The 17,420-nt window shown below is 44.0% G+C and overlaps 1 protein-coding gene across 1 annotated transcript in view; it reads right to left on the reverse strand.

Annotated features, from left to right (window-relative positions):
- The window catches only part of VDR (vitamin D (1,25- dihydroxyvitamin D3) receptor), a 64,586-nt gene that overhangs the window by 38,450 nt on the left and 8,716 nt on the right, over positions 1 to 17,420 (reverse strand). Inside the window, exon 2 of the mRNA XM_018564538.1 lies at positions 2,664 to 2,794. Within this exon, the coding sequence (XP_018420040.1) occupies positions 2,664 to 2,794 (131 nt within the window). The remainder of the gene's footprint in view (positions 1 to 2,663; positions 2,795 to 17,420) is intronic.

Raw genomic sequence — 17,420 nt, forward strand, 5'->3', positions numbered from 1 at the left:
GGGGGGGGGGGGGGGGGGGGTATGACCGATACTCATGTAAGGGGCCCGGGCATCCTGGGGGCCCTCCCAGGACCCTTACAAGAAAATCGACGGTGAAACGACGGTGAAAATCGACGGTGAAAGGCAAGGAGAGGGCCGGGCCCCCCCAGCGCTGGAGGAGGCCAACACCTAGAAGCGCAGGGCCCGCTCGTGCGGCTTCGAGACGGGCTGGGGCCCCATCACCTCCCTCCTCTTCTGATGTCGGACCGGCCGGAAGTGACATCACTATTGCTGGGATTTGTAGTCCCCCTACAGCTGGTGCCATTCTGGATTAGAGTGTAAGCTCCTCTGTACAGAGACTGATGTGACTGGCTCAGTGTTCTCTGTACAGCGCTGTGGTATAGGTCAGAGCTATATCAATGTATAATAATAACTGTGTGACTGGCTCAGTATGGTGGCGGGGAGGGGGTATTGGTGGCGGCTGGGGGGCGGTGGTGCAGGCCAGGCCTAAAGCCGTGCCAGGGGCCCCAACATTTCTGATGGCTGCCCTGCCTGCATAGGACTGAGCTTTCAATCTGTGCAACCCTCTTTGCCTATGTGCACGGGGACCATTTGTTTAATTTTTTTTTTATATGTTGCTTGCTTGTTGATAAACAAGGCTTTAAAATGCATCATACTGTAGGCTAATAGGTGACCGCGGACAATTTTAGCAATCGCTGCAGTACTTTCAGAAATCAACTGACAAAATGCTACATTATGTGTCACCGTTTCTCTATTTTTAGCTAAACTAGATTAGTATTTTTTTAATAAATTATTGGTGGTTTACTAATTAACTCCTACTTAGTACAAATCTTACAGTCTATAATAAGGACTGTAAGGGGGACAGGCTCAACTGCTACTGGCAGCAGTAAACCATGCATGAGACGGGGACACCCAACAACAGTCTTTGATTGATAGCAGAAGGAGCCTATGGCTCCTCTGTCATCAGTATTCTCCCCCGCAACCTGGAAGTTCAGGGCACGGGGGAGCCCTTCGGGACCGGCGGCGGGGACGAGCGCAGCTGACAGGTAAGTGTGGGGGAGACTGGGGCAGAAAAAAGGTACTGAGCTGTTTTTACCCTAATGCAGTGATGTCAGGAAGCAGGGGGTGTTACCTCTGCTCGGGGACCACGGGCACGGCGCAGGGCACGGGTTCCCCTTCGGGGGGTGGTCCTACCTCCCCTGGCTATAAACACCTGGCCTGAGCTCTGGCTTATTGCTGAGTTATTCCACCTTATGGTGAACACCTAGCCTCCCTGCTGATCCTCCTATTGCCTGTTGCCCCTTTGTATCCTTCCCGATTGCTGACCCTTGGACTGTCTTCCGCCTTAGAACCTTCGCTGCCTGCCTCAACCCGGATTGGACATTGACTACCCCTCTTGGATTATCCCTAAACTTGTACCGCGTTTCTGGACTGTTAGCTACTTACTGCCAGTGGGTTCCTCATCTCACTACTAGCTCCCTGGGACGTCTGACAAGTGAATGCATTAAGGTAAAAAACGCCCAGACCTTAATACTACTTTAAGTCAGGTCAGTTCTTGACTAACATGGTGCCCCCGATTTGGGTTTCCCAAAACAAACAGGCAGCACTTATTTGTGTTCTCAATGTTCAGAAATAAAAGGAGCCAAAGCAAAATGTGAAAGAGTCCAAAAGTAACTTTTAATTGTACACAATTTGATCAAACAAAAAACAGCCATCGCATTTCAGTGGCAACAACCCCCCTTCATCAGGCCTACAAGACAAACATATAGCAGCACCATGAATAAAAGCTCAAGAATATTAAATAGATCAAACAATAAAAAAAAAAAAATTATGTGTATCTCAAAAATGCCAAATTCTAAATCAGACTGTAACATTGGAATTGATACATTCTCACATGGGGAAAAAAACAATGACCCAGAGCTTCCACTGCCACTGAACATGGGCCCCTCTACGTGACACAGTGCCTCAAAGGATATACGGTAGATGTGGGTATATTAAAAAAACACACATGCAGATTAAGCTCCCCACAATTGTGGCTGCCTTGCTTGTTAACAGATCTGGACATCTAGCGCTAATTAAATTCTGCTGATATGGGCAGTCTTGGCATATGCTTCCATACAGAAACAAAGCAACATACACACACCAATGTTGCCCTGCCTTTGGCGGATTGCTATCTTTGAGTTTTAAAAATCCCATCACAACCATGGGCGGTTTAATGACTGAGAAGGTCTAATACAACCTTGCTCTGCAGATAAGTCACATGTACACGGGCATTGTTACACATTCACTGTACTGACCACTACACTAATTAGATAAACTTGTACCAGAAAGGTCAATATGATGCTGAATGGTAACAAAATGAGACAGTCTCTATCTGAATTGCTGTAGCTTCTAATGCACACTGTGAGAAGCTCATAGTGTGCATCAGAGTAACCTATTTCAGTAGAGGAGAGGAGCCTGTACAATTTGGCAAGACAGAAGGTAAGCCTGGAGTTCAGTTTTCACTCATTTATTTAGTCCCATTTGTAAAATCATTAAAAACTCAAGTGCTACATTGAAAATATTTACCCCGGTAATTTTGGCAGAATTGTAAAATAACAACCCCCATTTATTATGGTAAGGCATAGACTAGCATAACGATTTTAACATACGTGTTTACTTACACTCCTTCATCATGCCAATATCAACACAGCGCTTCAGCCGACAGGACTGACAGTGTCGTCTATTGTCTTTGGTTATGCGACATTCCCCATTAAAAGGGCACGTAAAATTTGCCTTCCTCTTCATGCTTCTCCTGAAAGAAAATAAGAAAAATATGTAAAATATTACAAAATGTTTGATTTTTTAAATTGTAGATTTCAAGAGAACAAAGTTGTGCATTATAATAAGGCACTTTATACAAAAGAACACCTCAGAGATGGGATTAGCAGTGGCCAGCTTGGGGTGTAGTGACCAGTTTGTTGTTCTGGAGACCTAGGCAAAGCAGAGTCGTTGCGAGTGCAAGTGACAGACTGATTTTTAATGTCTTCTAACAGTCTATGTGTGATGAAGGGACAGGTCATTGGAAATCAATGTTGTCATGTACTACAGGGCTTGACAAATTTGCTTTAAATCTAGAAGCCAGCTAGAAAAGTTAGGAGCCAGGCTTTTTAAACTAACAAAGTTTTATTTTCAACGATAGTTGTAACTTTCAATTACAACTTTAATTGGCGCACGCGGCAAAACCTGGCATTGTCGTTTTTGTACGTATGTGCACTCAACTTTTAAAATTTTTTTTTACTTAACTTTATTGCTATTACATGGGGGGCTTACAAGCCCCCTATGTGTTAGCACATTGAAGTGAAAATGTGACACTAGGGATCTGGTAGACCCCTAATGTCACCTTATAGAGAACCTGTCATCTCCAATTACTTTAGCTGAGGAATGACAGCTGCCTGCTAAGTCAGCTAAATGTAAACACAGCAGGCAGTGGCTGGGAATAATAGCTAGCCTGCTATTGGCTAATTCAAATTACAATAGCCAATAGCAGGCTGGCTATTGCCCTCCGTTCTTTCAGGTCCTCCTCTGCTGATTGATAGCAGGCAGTGGGCGGGTCCAATAGCCAGCCTGCTATTGCAATTCAAAATAGCCAATAACAGGCTGGCTATTGCTCCCAGCAACTGCATGAGAGACTTGTCGCTGGCTTTCTACTGCCAGCAACAAGTCTCCCATCCAGCAGGAGAGGGGGCACGGGGGCGCAGCAGGGGCATGGGGGTGGTGCACAGGAGGGCGCGGGGTGGGGTCACAGCGGCTGACAGCGGTCTCTCCTCCCCGCTGGACGCTGGCTGCAGAGGTCTGTGTCCCCTCCGCTGCCTCTGCTGATACAAGCAGGGAGAGCAGTGGGGATCGAAGGGAACACAGACCACAGCATGCAGAGGGCTCCTAGTGGGGGGGTTAGAGCCCAGGTGCCAGGACGCAATTTCTAGCTGCCATGGAGACCTAGCGTCTGGGATTTGTTGAGCCCTGATGTACCGTGTGTGTTGAAGCTTTTTATTATCTTGTTTAGTAAAGTTTGGAAGGGTATCAATAAAAGATTCCCATACTTGTATGTATTGTAGCTTGTCTAGAAATAGTTAATCGTGTGGGGGTTTAGGGTAGCCCACAGGTGTACGATTGCTTTTTTGGCTGCTAGGGAAATAATTGCTTTAGGTTTTTATTGCTGCTTTTAGCAGTTCTTGTTCCCTAGAGGTCTAGGGTGCCAAATATTGCCCACTAACGCTGTTATGTCATGTACTTTAATTAATGGTGAACCCCCCCCCAAATAAACAGATCAATCACACATCATTGTGTGTCAATGCACAAATATGCATGTAAAATTGCACACTGATACCCGCACATAATTGGGGATCTAAACAGCAAAATACAAAGCCAATTACAACTCTGCCCTGAGCTATTTCACCAACCTTATCTCAAAATATCGCCTACACCGTTCTCTCCATTCATTTCAAGACCTCCTGCTCTCCAGCTCTCTTGTCACCACCTCTCATTCTCACCTCTAGAACGTCTCCAGAGGCTCTCCCATCCCATGGAACTCCCTACCCTGATCTCTCCAGCTGCCTTACCCTGTCTGCCCTTATGAGATCCCTGAAAATCTCTTCAGGGAAGTCTAACCTCTCTCTACCTAACAAATTAATCCTTCACAGGAATTACCTTTTGTACCACTTGCCCCTGCCTTTTAGATTGTAAGCTCTCACATAGCAGGGCCTCCTTACTTACATTAATTGTTGTGTAACTGTACACTGCCTACAAATTGTATTGTAGAGTGCTGCGCAAACTGGCACTAAATAAATCCTGTATAAAAATACTAAATATAAAAAGGAGTGAGCATAAATCTTTAAATGTTTGATTCAGCTCTTTATGAAAAACAGTGACATATACAATACTTTCCCTTTAACAAAGCAGTCGTAGAAGTAAATAAGCATGAAGAATCTCAGGTCATGTCAGTGGACAGTCTAATGTATACATTTCATAGATTCCCTGCAGCTATTAATAGTTGGTATGTACAATCAGCATGTACATAGTTGTTCTGCTCTTTCACACAACCCAGTATAGTGTAAAAATTACAGCTTATTTTATTCCTCTTACAGCCCGCAAAGCTATTACAACCACACAAAATGTTGGTCACAGGAACTGACCACATACAAACAGTCCTCTTGATAAAAATAAAAAATAATAATATATAGCAATATTTAAAACCAGGAAATTGGTGTCTATAGACAAACAGAAATGCGGCAGGCTGGCAGTATTCTATTTCTGGGCATAGGAGATAAAGGAAGATGTCTGTGAAGAAATATGAGCTCAGACCAACATGAGGACAAGGACTGGTTATGCAAACTGCTGTGATCGTGCCACATGAATGTCTAAAAATTCTTTAGCGCTGGAAATGTTGTTATTGAATATAACCACCACTGTTCTTGGAAGGGAGAGCTGCTGCAATGCGAAGAAAAAAAAAATACTGGTTATTTAAAGCAAATGCTATTACTTTTTCCACTCTGGCACTGCATTACTATTTTTTTGTGGAACCACAAGACGACGACATTTTTTACTATATAATGAAAAAAGTACCGTACATTTTGAAAAAAAAATGTTATGTTAAAAAACATTTATTCTTACCTATATTTTGGGTAAAATATAAAAGACGAGGTCAGGTTGGGTAAATAGACATCAAACATGTTAAAATTGCGCGCTCCCCGCAAAAAACTACCGCACCAAAAATTGCCCAAAGGCGATGATATAAACGCTTTTACTGCTCATCAGTTTATTGTTATCAGTGATTAATGGCCCTAAAAATATTGCTCTCACTCCGACAATCGCGGTGATGTGTAACATGTGCTGCACAAAAGGCGCAATTGTTGTTTTCGCACGTAGGCACACCCGACGCATGTTTGTGTGTGTATGTGGGGGGCGGGGGACTTAAATTTTTTTTTTTTTTAATCTTTTGTTTTTACACTTATCACATAGGGGGCTAAGAAGCTTTCGCAGCTAATACAAGTGGTCGGGTGTCTCTAGAGAAGTCCTATCGCTCGAATGTAAAGCTCCCTTTAATTACAACAGCCGGCCGAGAAGCTACTCATCCAGCTCCGGCGTCCTCTCGTCACGGACGAGCAGAAGAGTGGATTTCTCAAGCCCTGATTATGTTGCAGCTGAACAGTCCTTGGATATGGTGGCTGCATTGTTTATTTTTTTTTATTTCCAGGCCTTTAACTTTCACCTGGATAGTAGCATACTACCTGTCCTATGACGCTTTCAGGGCTAGTTCATGGAGCAGATGCAGAGCAGTTACAATACGCATCAAAAGTGCATGCAATGTATTGCAATGGTATTTTGGGCTCAAGTTCACACCAGAGTGTTCAGTTCCAGAGCATATAGAAAAACTGCTGCATGCCCTATTTTTTCTGCTCTGGAATGCACCAAAACGCAAACACATCAAAAACGCATGCAAACACCCTGGAACGCACTGAAAGCCCATTTTAGGCAAAAAAAGAAAAACAGACTGGAACAGCACAGCATGTGCATAAACTCATGCAGACCTGGTCCGTATTTGGTGTGAACAAGACCTCAGATATAACAAAACGATTGCAACTGTATTTCTACCAGGCCAAAGGGGAGCAAATCAGAGAAGTTCATTGTAAGGCATCTGAAGCATATCAAAATGCATGTCAACACATGCATTAAGATGTGCATCAACGAGCGTCGATATGCACTGATGTGTGTAATAACAGTCATGACATGCGCTTTGATGCATTTTCAATGAAAACACATGGGGGGGGGGGGGGGATGCAGAGGAGGAAAGGCAGTCTGAAATTAACATAAATGCATCAAAAAGCAGGTCAATGCATGTTGCAATGCACTTTGTACTAAATGTCAATGTGCGTCATGTGCATTAATACGCAGCATGATGTGTTCTCTTAAATACTTTCAAGTGTTTCTTGTATCTCCAGATTCTCTGCAGGGTAATGTCTTCTAAACATCTTCTGCCTATAGTTGCTGCATGTATGAATCCACCTGACTCCCCATGTGTTATCCACATCATTTTGATGGGGTAAAAGATGCAATCATCCAGGGGTTATTTGTCCCCAGCAACTATGATTCCATCAGCTGTGATCATCCAAAGGTTGCACTAAATTGTGATAGTTATCAAGTTAGGGGGTTAGGGGACAGCCATAAACTGTTCAGGCAACGAGGAACAACTGCCATGGATGGGCTGAGCCTCAATGGTTTTGTAATGACAAGTTATAATAATGTTGTCTCCTATGTAGGACAAACAGCGAAAGGTATTTTCTGACTTTATTAGACAAGCTGGTCTCTCGCTATATTACAATTCCAAATATAATGTCCTCGATAGAGATAGACTGAAAGAAATGTTTCACATATTGATATGTTAAATTATCAGCATACTATACAGAAGGAAACCTGAAAAGTATACTCATACATGATGCAGCTTACTCACACAAAATCTGCATCATGTATGTTTATGTATATACCCTGTTTCCCTGAAAATAAGACCTACCCTGAAAGTTAGACCTAGCACTATTTTTCAAGATTCCTGTAATATAAGACCTACCCCGAAAATAAGACCTAGTTTGGTAGCATGTGAGGGGGAACTTGAAGAGCAGGAGAGATGGTATCGGCCTGCAGGGACATACTGTATTAAGGGGATGACAGAGTACTCCCTCCGGCCAGCGCAGTGACAGGGAGCACTCCAGTACTAAACTTCACCAACTGCTGTCCCCCTGAAGGCACTGCTTAATGTAATGGTACTGTATTGTAATGTGTACCGGTAAATGGTACCGTACTTTACACGGCTGTCCCCTGTCTGATGTCCCCACTGCTGCACCGCTGGTACCACTGTCCCTGATGGCAAAGGAAGCCGGCGCTGTAGAAAGCAAGGCTGCGGTGGCGGAGGGAGCAGAGCCGCATTAGCCAATACTTCCTTTATAGCGCCAGTTACTGTGACAGGCGGAGTGATACCAGATAACTTTAGATTGTTGCACATTAAAAAAAAAAATAAGACATCCCCTAAAAATAAGACCTAGTGTGTTTTTTGGGGGCAAAAAAAAATATAAGACAGTGTCTTATTTTCGGGGAAACACGGTATATATGAGTATACTTTTCAGCATACATTATAACTTGTGTTCACTTTGAACAATCAAGCATATGTATATGCAAAACATTTTTTTCAGTCTATTTGTTCAAGTCCTCCTGAGGAAGCCATTACAAGGCGAAACGCGTTGAGGAATTTGAGATCTATGACGCAACATTCATACACACTAAACAACAGGAATAGTGCTATATGGATTACATGATATATCTCTATATAGGACATTATATTTGGAGTTGTAATAGAGAGAGACCAGCTTGTCTAATACAGTCTATTCTTATGTTTTATTATTTTTATATCTGTTTTTCGTAAAGATTTTTAAACATGTTTGTAATAAAAAGAAAATTGATTTTAAATGATGTTTAAAGGTCTGTAATGTTTGCTTTAATGCCTCTCTCTGGTTCTGTAAACCAGAAAATACCTTTAGCTGTTTGCCTTACAATTTAATGGGGTGTTGCCATACAGACCTTTCACTACTACAGGAATCTATATCAAATGTAGTCTCTTATGGGTGAGGGTACTGGCATATTTATGAAGATACATCTACACTACCTTGTAGATGTCATGAGCTGTAAGCCATAATCATCACAATTATGACAAATCACGGCTTGAATTATCTTGCTTTGCATGTAATGAGTCTATCTCATATATTAGTTTCACCTTTTAAGTTGCATTAGTGAAATAAATGAACTTTTGCACAATATTCTAATTATTTGAGTTTCACCTGTATATAATAAAGAAATTCATTTAAAAAAAAGAATATTGTTTGCAAATGATTGAACTTTTTTAAAATAAATTAATATTCTAAAGGTGCCCACACACGGGAAATCCCGCGATCATACGATTATCGTAAGGTGTGTGGGAGCCGTGCGACCTCTGCTACTGTAAGGTCGCACAACTTTTATCTTAGGAACATGTTCGAAAACCAGCCGAACATCGTACGATGTTCGGCTGGTTTGTGGCATGTTCGCAAGATAAAAGCCATGTTTGTGGCATGTTCGCACGGGCCGGTGTGCGCAAGCCAGTTCAGCATTGCGGTCATCGGATCATCGCAAGTACGATCTGCCTGTCCAAGATAGGCAGATCGTAAGTTTTTTAAATTACCTTACAACCATCGCATAACGAAAGTCTTGCGATGGTTGTAAGGTGTGTGCCCAGCATTAGTATACAATAAATGGGCACACCTGGCCTACTTATATTCCCCACTGAAACAGGGACTGAAATAAAACAAAACAACAGTTTTCTTTCTCAATATACTAATGAGCTAATGCAATAGTGTGAAATTGATGACACAAATTCAGCATATTCAGGAGCCATATTCTGGCCCACAGCTAGGAGTATAAGAATGACCATCCCCATGACACTATTCTAGCATAACTGTATCTCATCATTGATGTATAGTAATGCTGATAAGAGCTGTGGCAATCAGTCATCTTTTTCTGTTGATCATGAACATTCCCTGTGCGCATATTTACACACTGACAGTCACAGTGGTTGCAGCAGCCTCAAATGACTGTAAGTGTGTAAAACCTCAAAAAAAACTTTACTTTAAAAGGTCTTTACTAAAGCTGCTAATCAATGATACAGCCAAAGACGAGTGCCAGTAACCATACTTATGAATGAAAGTTCCGTTCTCGGCCAAGTAAGCGTACATGTTTACTTTCTGAGGGAAGCAGTGAGTCAAGAATGGATGACTCAAATTGTTCTTTGGAAATAGTTCTTTGGAAATAGATGTGACTGCAAAGTACTTCACCACAGAACAAGCCAGTAAAATATATGAATCTGTTTTAAAACTGTACTGTGTGGGGTTCTAGAGAACCACCAGAAAAAAAAAAAGAAGGTATTAGAGATAGCAAGTTTTGACACATTTAAGGTGGTTTCCACATTCATTTAAAAATGCCCAAACATGATTTCTTCTTTGATGGCAACATCTGTGTACTGGATGATATGTATAAGCAGTGGCGTAACTAGTGACCTCAGGGCACCGGTGCAAGAATCCATGAAGGGCCCCCCCCCAGAGGAAAAAAATTAGGTACATTGTGTTGAAAAATTTTTTTTTTTTACTAAAAAAAACAAAAACTGATATTAGGGGTTACCCGGATATTACATATCCTGGTAATCAGCGGTTACTAGGGCCCCACAGAGGCGGCTCTAGAGTTTGTGAGGCCTTAGGCAAAACTCAAATGTGAGGCCCCACTTACAACCATAATGAAAATGTTTTAATTGAACTGTGATAAGTGATGGTAGAGCGAGGCGGATGTCCAGCGGAGGGGCCCAGGGCCAATGCATGGATTTTACAACCTGCACAGGTCAAAACTCCGCCCCCCCCCCCTTCCCGGCACCCTCAGCTTTTTGCTAGATCCAGCCCTGGTCCCCTTTCACCCGGGAGGTGAGCTGATTAGGGTTGCCACCTTTTCTTAAAGCAAAACCCCAACGCTCTAGCAGTGTGTAGCATTTTATTTTTTTAGCAGAACATACAGGCAAGAGCGAAGAGAGACAGCCAGGAGGGAGGGCGAGCAAAAGAGAGACAGCCAGGAGAGAGAGCAAGCAAAAGAGAGACAGCCAGGAGGGAGGGCGAGCACAGAGAGACAGCCAGGAGGGAGGGCGAGCAAAGAGAGACAGCCAGGAGGGAGGGCGAGCAAAGAGAGACAGCCAGGAGGGAGGGCGAGCAAAGAGAGACAGCCAGGAGGGAGGGCGAGCAAAGAGAGACAGCCAGGAGGGAGGGCGAGCAAAGAGAGACAGCCAGGAGGGAGGGCGAGCAAAGAGAGACAGCCAGGAGGGAGGGCGAGCAAAGAGAGACAGCCAGGAAGGGAGGGCGAGCAAAGAGAGACAGCCAGGAGGGAGGGCGAGCAAAGAGAGACAGCCAGGAGGGAGGGCGAGCAAAGAGAGACAGCCAGGAGGGAGGGCGAGCAAAGAGAGACAGCCAGGAGAGAGCGAGAGAGAAGAGAGACAGCCAGGAGAGAGAGAAGAGACAGCCAGGAGAGAGAGAAGAGACAGCCAGGAGAGAGAGTGAAGGGCATAGTAACGCACCCACCTGAGGCCCCACAGAACCCACCATTGATCCTGCACAGCCCACAGAGGTCTATAGTAAGCTCTGCAGGGTCTCAGGTGGGCTGGTTGGGGGGGCCCTTTCCTTGCAGCTCCTTACTTCTTACAGCCCAGGCGTCCTCCCATGTCAGTGCCTGCCCGTCGGTGGTTCCATCGTCCCGTTCTCTGCCGGACAATGTGGAGTGCAGCCTCGGCGGGGGAGCGCAGGAGTTCCCTCTGCTCTGTGTCGGCTCTCTCTCTCCCCTCCTGCTCTCGCTGCTGGGTTGGAGACAGAGGCGTGTCTCAGTGAAGTGCCGGCCGGGGGAGCGCTCTGAACCCGCAGTCAGATGCGCATTTCCTTGTACCACCCGCCCTCGGCGCGCCATCCCTGTTGACCTCTCTTGTACACTAGGTAGGTTAGGTGGCTGCTGCAGCCGCCTAACTTGCCTAATTAAAGAGCCGCCTCTGGGGCCCGTCCTCCTGTCCTGGGCCCCCTCTAATTGGCGGAACTCCAGGGCCCGGTCGCGGCTGCGACCGTTGCGACCCTGGTAGTTCCGCCACTGTGTATAAGTCCTGGTTCACACTGAGCGTTTTGTAAAACTACAAAAGCGTTGTGTAGTGCTTTTTCTGCCTTAAAAACGTTCCAAAAATCTTCTCGGTCTTTAGGTTCATGTGAAAGATGAGCAGTACTTGGCACTGTTGCAATCAAAATGCATCTCTATATCTCTATCTTAGTAATACAAGACTGAACAAGGAGCAATAAAATCTGCTCCAGATGGCCAAGCCATTTGACTTGACTTGTGGACTTTGTACCACTTTTTCTGCGTTTTTGTCACAATAAGCAAAGCGGCTGTCCCTGGGAAAAGTACAGGAGCTTTTTTTTGGCATATTACAGCTCATTTCGACCCCATAGATCTAATAGGAAACACTTGAAAACGTACGTTTGCTGTGTTTTTGCGCACGTCTGCCCGTTAGAGTGAATGAGCTAGATAGAGCTGCAACAATTATTCGATTAAGTCGATTAAAATAGACGATGGAAAACGTTGCCAACGCTTTCCATCGTCGATTCGTCGGCTAAAATGCAAATTTCCCGCTCGCCGCTGCACGCCACTCACGCCAGCCGCTTACGCCACATCAGTTAAGCCGCTCGCGCCTACGCTGGTATATCCGCTCACCGCTGCACGCCGCTCACGTCCGCTGCTTACGCCGGCCGCTTACGCCACGCCCACGTTGGTTGAGCCGCTTGCCCCTACGCTGGTATACCCGCTCATGCGACGCCGCTTACGCCACACTCACGCTGAGGACATGCGCCTGGTCCTCTCCTCCCGGTGAGCTTCCCGATTCGCCGCTGCCCGCCGACAACACCGTCATTCAAGGTAAGTCGAGATCGGCCGGGAGCTTTTGAAATGTTTCCTGTGTGTTGTTTTTTTTTAAAGCGGCACACTGCAGAACATTAGTAGCTATAGAGGAACACCAAATCCCTGCAATAATACATTAAACAGCCTGTATAATGTATTATTGCTGGGATTTGTTGTTCCTATATAGCTGCTGGTGTTCAGGACTGTGCCGCTGTATTATACATTGGTATTCTGTAGAGCTGCAACAATTATTAGATGAAATCGATTAAAATCGACGATGGTAAACGTTGTCAACGTTTCTAGTCACTAGAAACTAGTAGTCCATCACTGGAGCCTTTTTTTTTGTTATCCGATTAATCAAACTTAATAATCGGCTAACTAATCGATTATGAAAATAATCGTTAGCTGCAGCCCTAGAGCTCGAATTTGATAACAAAAATGCTCCACTTGATTTATGCACACAAAACGAGCGTAAAAATCTCACAAAAACGTGTATCGAAAACCCGCAAATATGCTGTCACCTAGGTGTGAACCCAGCCCAAGTTTAGTGGTTACAGAAAAAAAAAAGTAAATGGAAAAATAAAATAAACACTTAGTACGCACATACTTAAAAATTAATATTATACACTATGTGAGTGTTCATCCTTCTAATTACTCCAGACATGATTAAATACTTTAAAACTGTGGTCTGGAGCATGGCCATGCCTATGACTCCCAACCAAAGCTAGTTCTAAAGTCTGGAGAAAGCTGCAGTACAGCTGGAGTGGGGGATTCTAGTTTGCACTGTCAAAGAGTTGAGGGTATCCACCCCGATTTGATACCAATCCACCCCGATTTGATACCAATCCCCCCCTCCGTCATATTATATAATATAGGCTCCCAGCAAACTGCTCCAGAGATGACCATTAAAGGAGAACTATGAGGTGAGTGCTTTTCACTCACCTCATAGTTCTAGCCAGCCTGTGACAATGGAACTGTCACAGGTCAGCTCAGTAGATCGGGAGGTGAGCGAACACATAACGGCGTTCGCTCACCTCTCGATCCTGTCACGGCTCTCTGCTGTGACAGGGGAGGAGCTGGATTCCCAGCTCTGATCCGCCAGCGCTGACTGGCGGAACGAACGGGGGAGGGTACAGCTGGCTCTGCCTCTAGATAGGCAGAGCCAGCTGTCAGTCACGCAGCTGGGCGGATCCCGGCATAATTGTCGGGATCCGCTTCAGCTGCGGCGTCTCAGTATACCGCGAGCAGCAGCTCGTGGTATACTGCGGCGTCTCAGTATACCGCAAGCTACAGCTTGCGGTATACTGAGCCTAGGGTCATATATATATGCATTAGGGGTGAACCAATACAATTATTTCCAGACTGAGTACGAGTACCACTACTTTTCTTCATGTATTCGCTGATACTAATTACCAATACTTTTTTTGTAGTGTCATTTGACAGTTTTTCTAACACAATGCAGACTAATAATTTTAGGGCAGTGGTGGAGCACCAGGGCCCAGTCACAGTTGCAACCACTGCAACCCTGGTAGTTCTGCCATTGACTCCAAGCAGTAGAGGGACTACAAATACCAGCAATACATTATACAACAATGCAGACTACCACCAGCTATAGAGGACTATCAATCCCAGTAATACATTATACAGCAATGCAGAATGGCACTGGCTATAGAGGACTACCAATCCCAGCAATACATTGTACAGCAATGCAGAATAATATAAAGGTACATACTCTGTTGCTCACTAGGGCTGTTTGGCATCTCAGGAGGCTGTGTGTGTGCGTGGGTCTGACCAGGGCTGTAACGGGGTCTTAGGAGACTGTGCGGGGTTGGGCCAGGGCTGTGTTGGGCCAGGAAAAAAATCTTTTTTTCAACCTTTTTTTAATAGATTTTCTATTCTGCTCAGTACCAAGGAGGTACCGAGCAGAATAGCCAAGCAGAATGTCGTGATGCTGACTGTTCTTGCTGCAGGATCTAATATGAGGAAGCATAATGCTGCCTCTACCATGATTGTCACCTTCATAGAGAGACACAGTGCAGAACAAGGCATGTTAATCAGTAATGGGGACAGATCAGCCCACAGGCAATACTGGTGACTAGTCCTTTTTGGGCACAGCTTTCAGAGTTCAAATACTTCTTCAGGTGTCCCTATGGCACATTGACATTTACCACTTTATTTAGCTTTACTTCGTTCATCCAAGTATGCACCCTGGAACCTGGAACTTTGAATCAGAGGCCCCTGAGATCTTACAAATGCTGCCCTGTCAGTTTCCTGAATTCAAGCGGATAACAATTGCTGTTTTAAAGCCACTAAGTCAGCGTTTTTCAACCACTGTGCCGCGGCACACTAGTGTGCCGTGAGATATTTTCTGGTGTGCTGTCAGTAAATCGTTAATTTCTTTGATCGATCAAAGTTACTCACCTCTCCGCCGGCTTCCGGGTCTTCCGTCGGAGATCCGGTGACGTCACGGACATCGACGTCACCGGACCCCTCCCCCCTTCCCCGAGTGGCTCTGTCGGCTAACGAAGGGAAGGGGGGAGGAGTCGGGTGATGTAGTTGTCCGTGATGGGTAACGAAGGGAAGGAGGGAGGAGGGAGGTGACGTCACGGACATAGACTCCTCCCCCTTCCCTTCGTTACCTGACGGAATCACTTGGGCTGAGTCTCCTCCTCACTCTTGGGCCGGTGAGTCATCGCATGTGTGTACAAGGCAAAATCTGCTACCCTGGTGAGACCCCACAAAGCCATGGGGCTTTTGGGGTTGTGTGGTAAAGTAACCACAGCACAGAGCCCTGCTGTTATTTATATTCCTCTTAAAGCTGTACTCCAGGAAAACCAAAGTACAATAAATATAAATGCTAGTTCATGTGGTTCCTGCACGCTGCGGAAGAAGCAGGTATCTAACATACCCGGAAATGTTGAATAAGGGTTTTGCTTGTGATGACAGCATCACTTTAAAGGAAACCTGGAAGAACCTGAGAGAGATTTTGAGGCTGCCATTGCCAACCTCTCCTTTTGAAAATGCTAGTTGCCTGAGTGACCTCACTGGCTGCATGCATGTTACAGGCCAGTTTGTAATGTACTGAACTACTACTAAAAACTTTTTTTTTCTAGTTTTGGGCAGTGTGGCAAATGGTTAAAACCCCTGTCTGACTAACTTCTATCAGGGGCTTTGTGAGAGAGAGATTTAAACTCACTTCTTGTTTTGCTGACAACTTTTTTTTTTTACTAGACAGGAAGTGAGAAGTCTCATAGAAAAAAAAATGCTTTTTGTTCCCTGTGTCCATGTACCTATTGCAGATTTTCTCTGACTTTCTTTTTCTTTTGTCAGCAGGACAGGATATTAGGTTAAATCACAATAACAGTAATAACAAGCCAAACATTTTTGGCTTGACATACACTTTAAGGGTAGGGGTCAAGAACGTGTTAACATGTTTTTTTTGGTGCCAGAAGCCCTGTGCTGAGAGTCATACAGACTTTTCTTTTCCATTTTAAAAACAGGAGCCTTCCTGCAGTTTTCTTTGCAAACCCATAAAAAGTGTGTTTGCTGCTCCTGCAATTTTTGGCCACTGCAAGGGTTAATAACATTTTTAACTGGAGTTCTGCTTTAAGGTACCTTGCTTTCATTTGAAAAAGCTAGCTATCAGTTATTGTCACACTGGCTGAAAGATCAGTAAATCTATGCACAGCGTTAGGTTATGACAAAAAAAAAATGCTTTTTGTTCCCTGTGTCCATGTACCTATTGCAGATTTTCTCTGACTTTCTTTTTCTTTTGTCAGCAGGACAGGATATTAGGTTAAATCACAATAACAGTAATAACAAGCCAAACATTTTTGGCTTGACATACACTTTAAGGGTAGGGGTCAAGAACGTGTTAACATGTTTTTTTTGGTGCCAGAAGCCCTGTGCTGAGAGTCATACAGACTTTTCTTTTCCATTTTAAAAACAGGAGCCTTCCTGCAGTTTTCTTTGCAAACCCATAAAAAGTGTGTTTGCTGCTCCTGCAATTTTTGGCCACTGCAAGGGTTAATAACATTTTTAACTGGAGTTCTGCTTTAAGGTACCTTGCTTTCATTTGAAAAAGCTAGCTATCAGTTATTGTCACACTGGCTGAAAGATCAGTAAATCTATGCACAGCGTTAGGTTATGACGACCTATTGTTGAGTTATTAAATGTCTAAAAAGGAGACGGTTGTCAGGGCAAAAATTTAGATAGAAAAATCATTATGCACCATCAATCAGTCCCTCTGCTATACAGTATATGCAGCATATACAACATACATGTTTATATATATATATATATATATCTTGGCATTCAGAAAATATATAATGTTGGGGGGTTTTACGTCATTTTCAGGCCTAAAATGTGGAATATAACATGGGTGCAAAAATGGAAAAAAGGGCCTCAGTCATGAAGGGGTTAATTCAGCAATGCAGTATACATTCTGGGTAAGCATTAACTAGGTTTACCATAGCTTGTCCCTTTTCAGCAGGTTCTTAAACGTAGAATTTTTATACTTCAATAACCTGAACAAAAAAAACCCAAATGCTAAAATGACCGTTTCGTATTCCTAATCCAATTAAACTGAAATACAGCCCAACAGTAACAACAATTATAACTGTGTGAGGTTTACATTAGTTTAAAAAGGATTTATGGTTGCCAGGAATAGGCAAATTACCATCAAATCCAATAAACCGTCAATCCAATCAAAGAGTTGGCAGGAATTTATAACATCTAAAAAATATGTTTTTTTATTGATAAGAACATAAACATCTAAAAACATTAGACAGCAGCTGTAATTCTTTAGATGCTAAGAAATTACACCTAGAATTACAAGCTGTGGCTACTTGATGGAAGACAAGTGTGTGTGCGTGTGTGTGTGTATATATATATAG

Source organism: Nanorana parkeri, unplaced genomic scaffold (genome assembly GCF_000935625.1).
Source record: "Nanorana parkeri isolate BGI_ZX_2015 unplaced genomic scaffold, ASM93562v1 scaffold758, whole genome shotgun sequence".
Lineage (NCBI taxonomy): Eukaryota > Metazoa > Chordata > Amphibia > Anura > Dicroglossidae > Nanorana > Nanorana parkeri.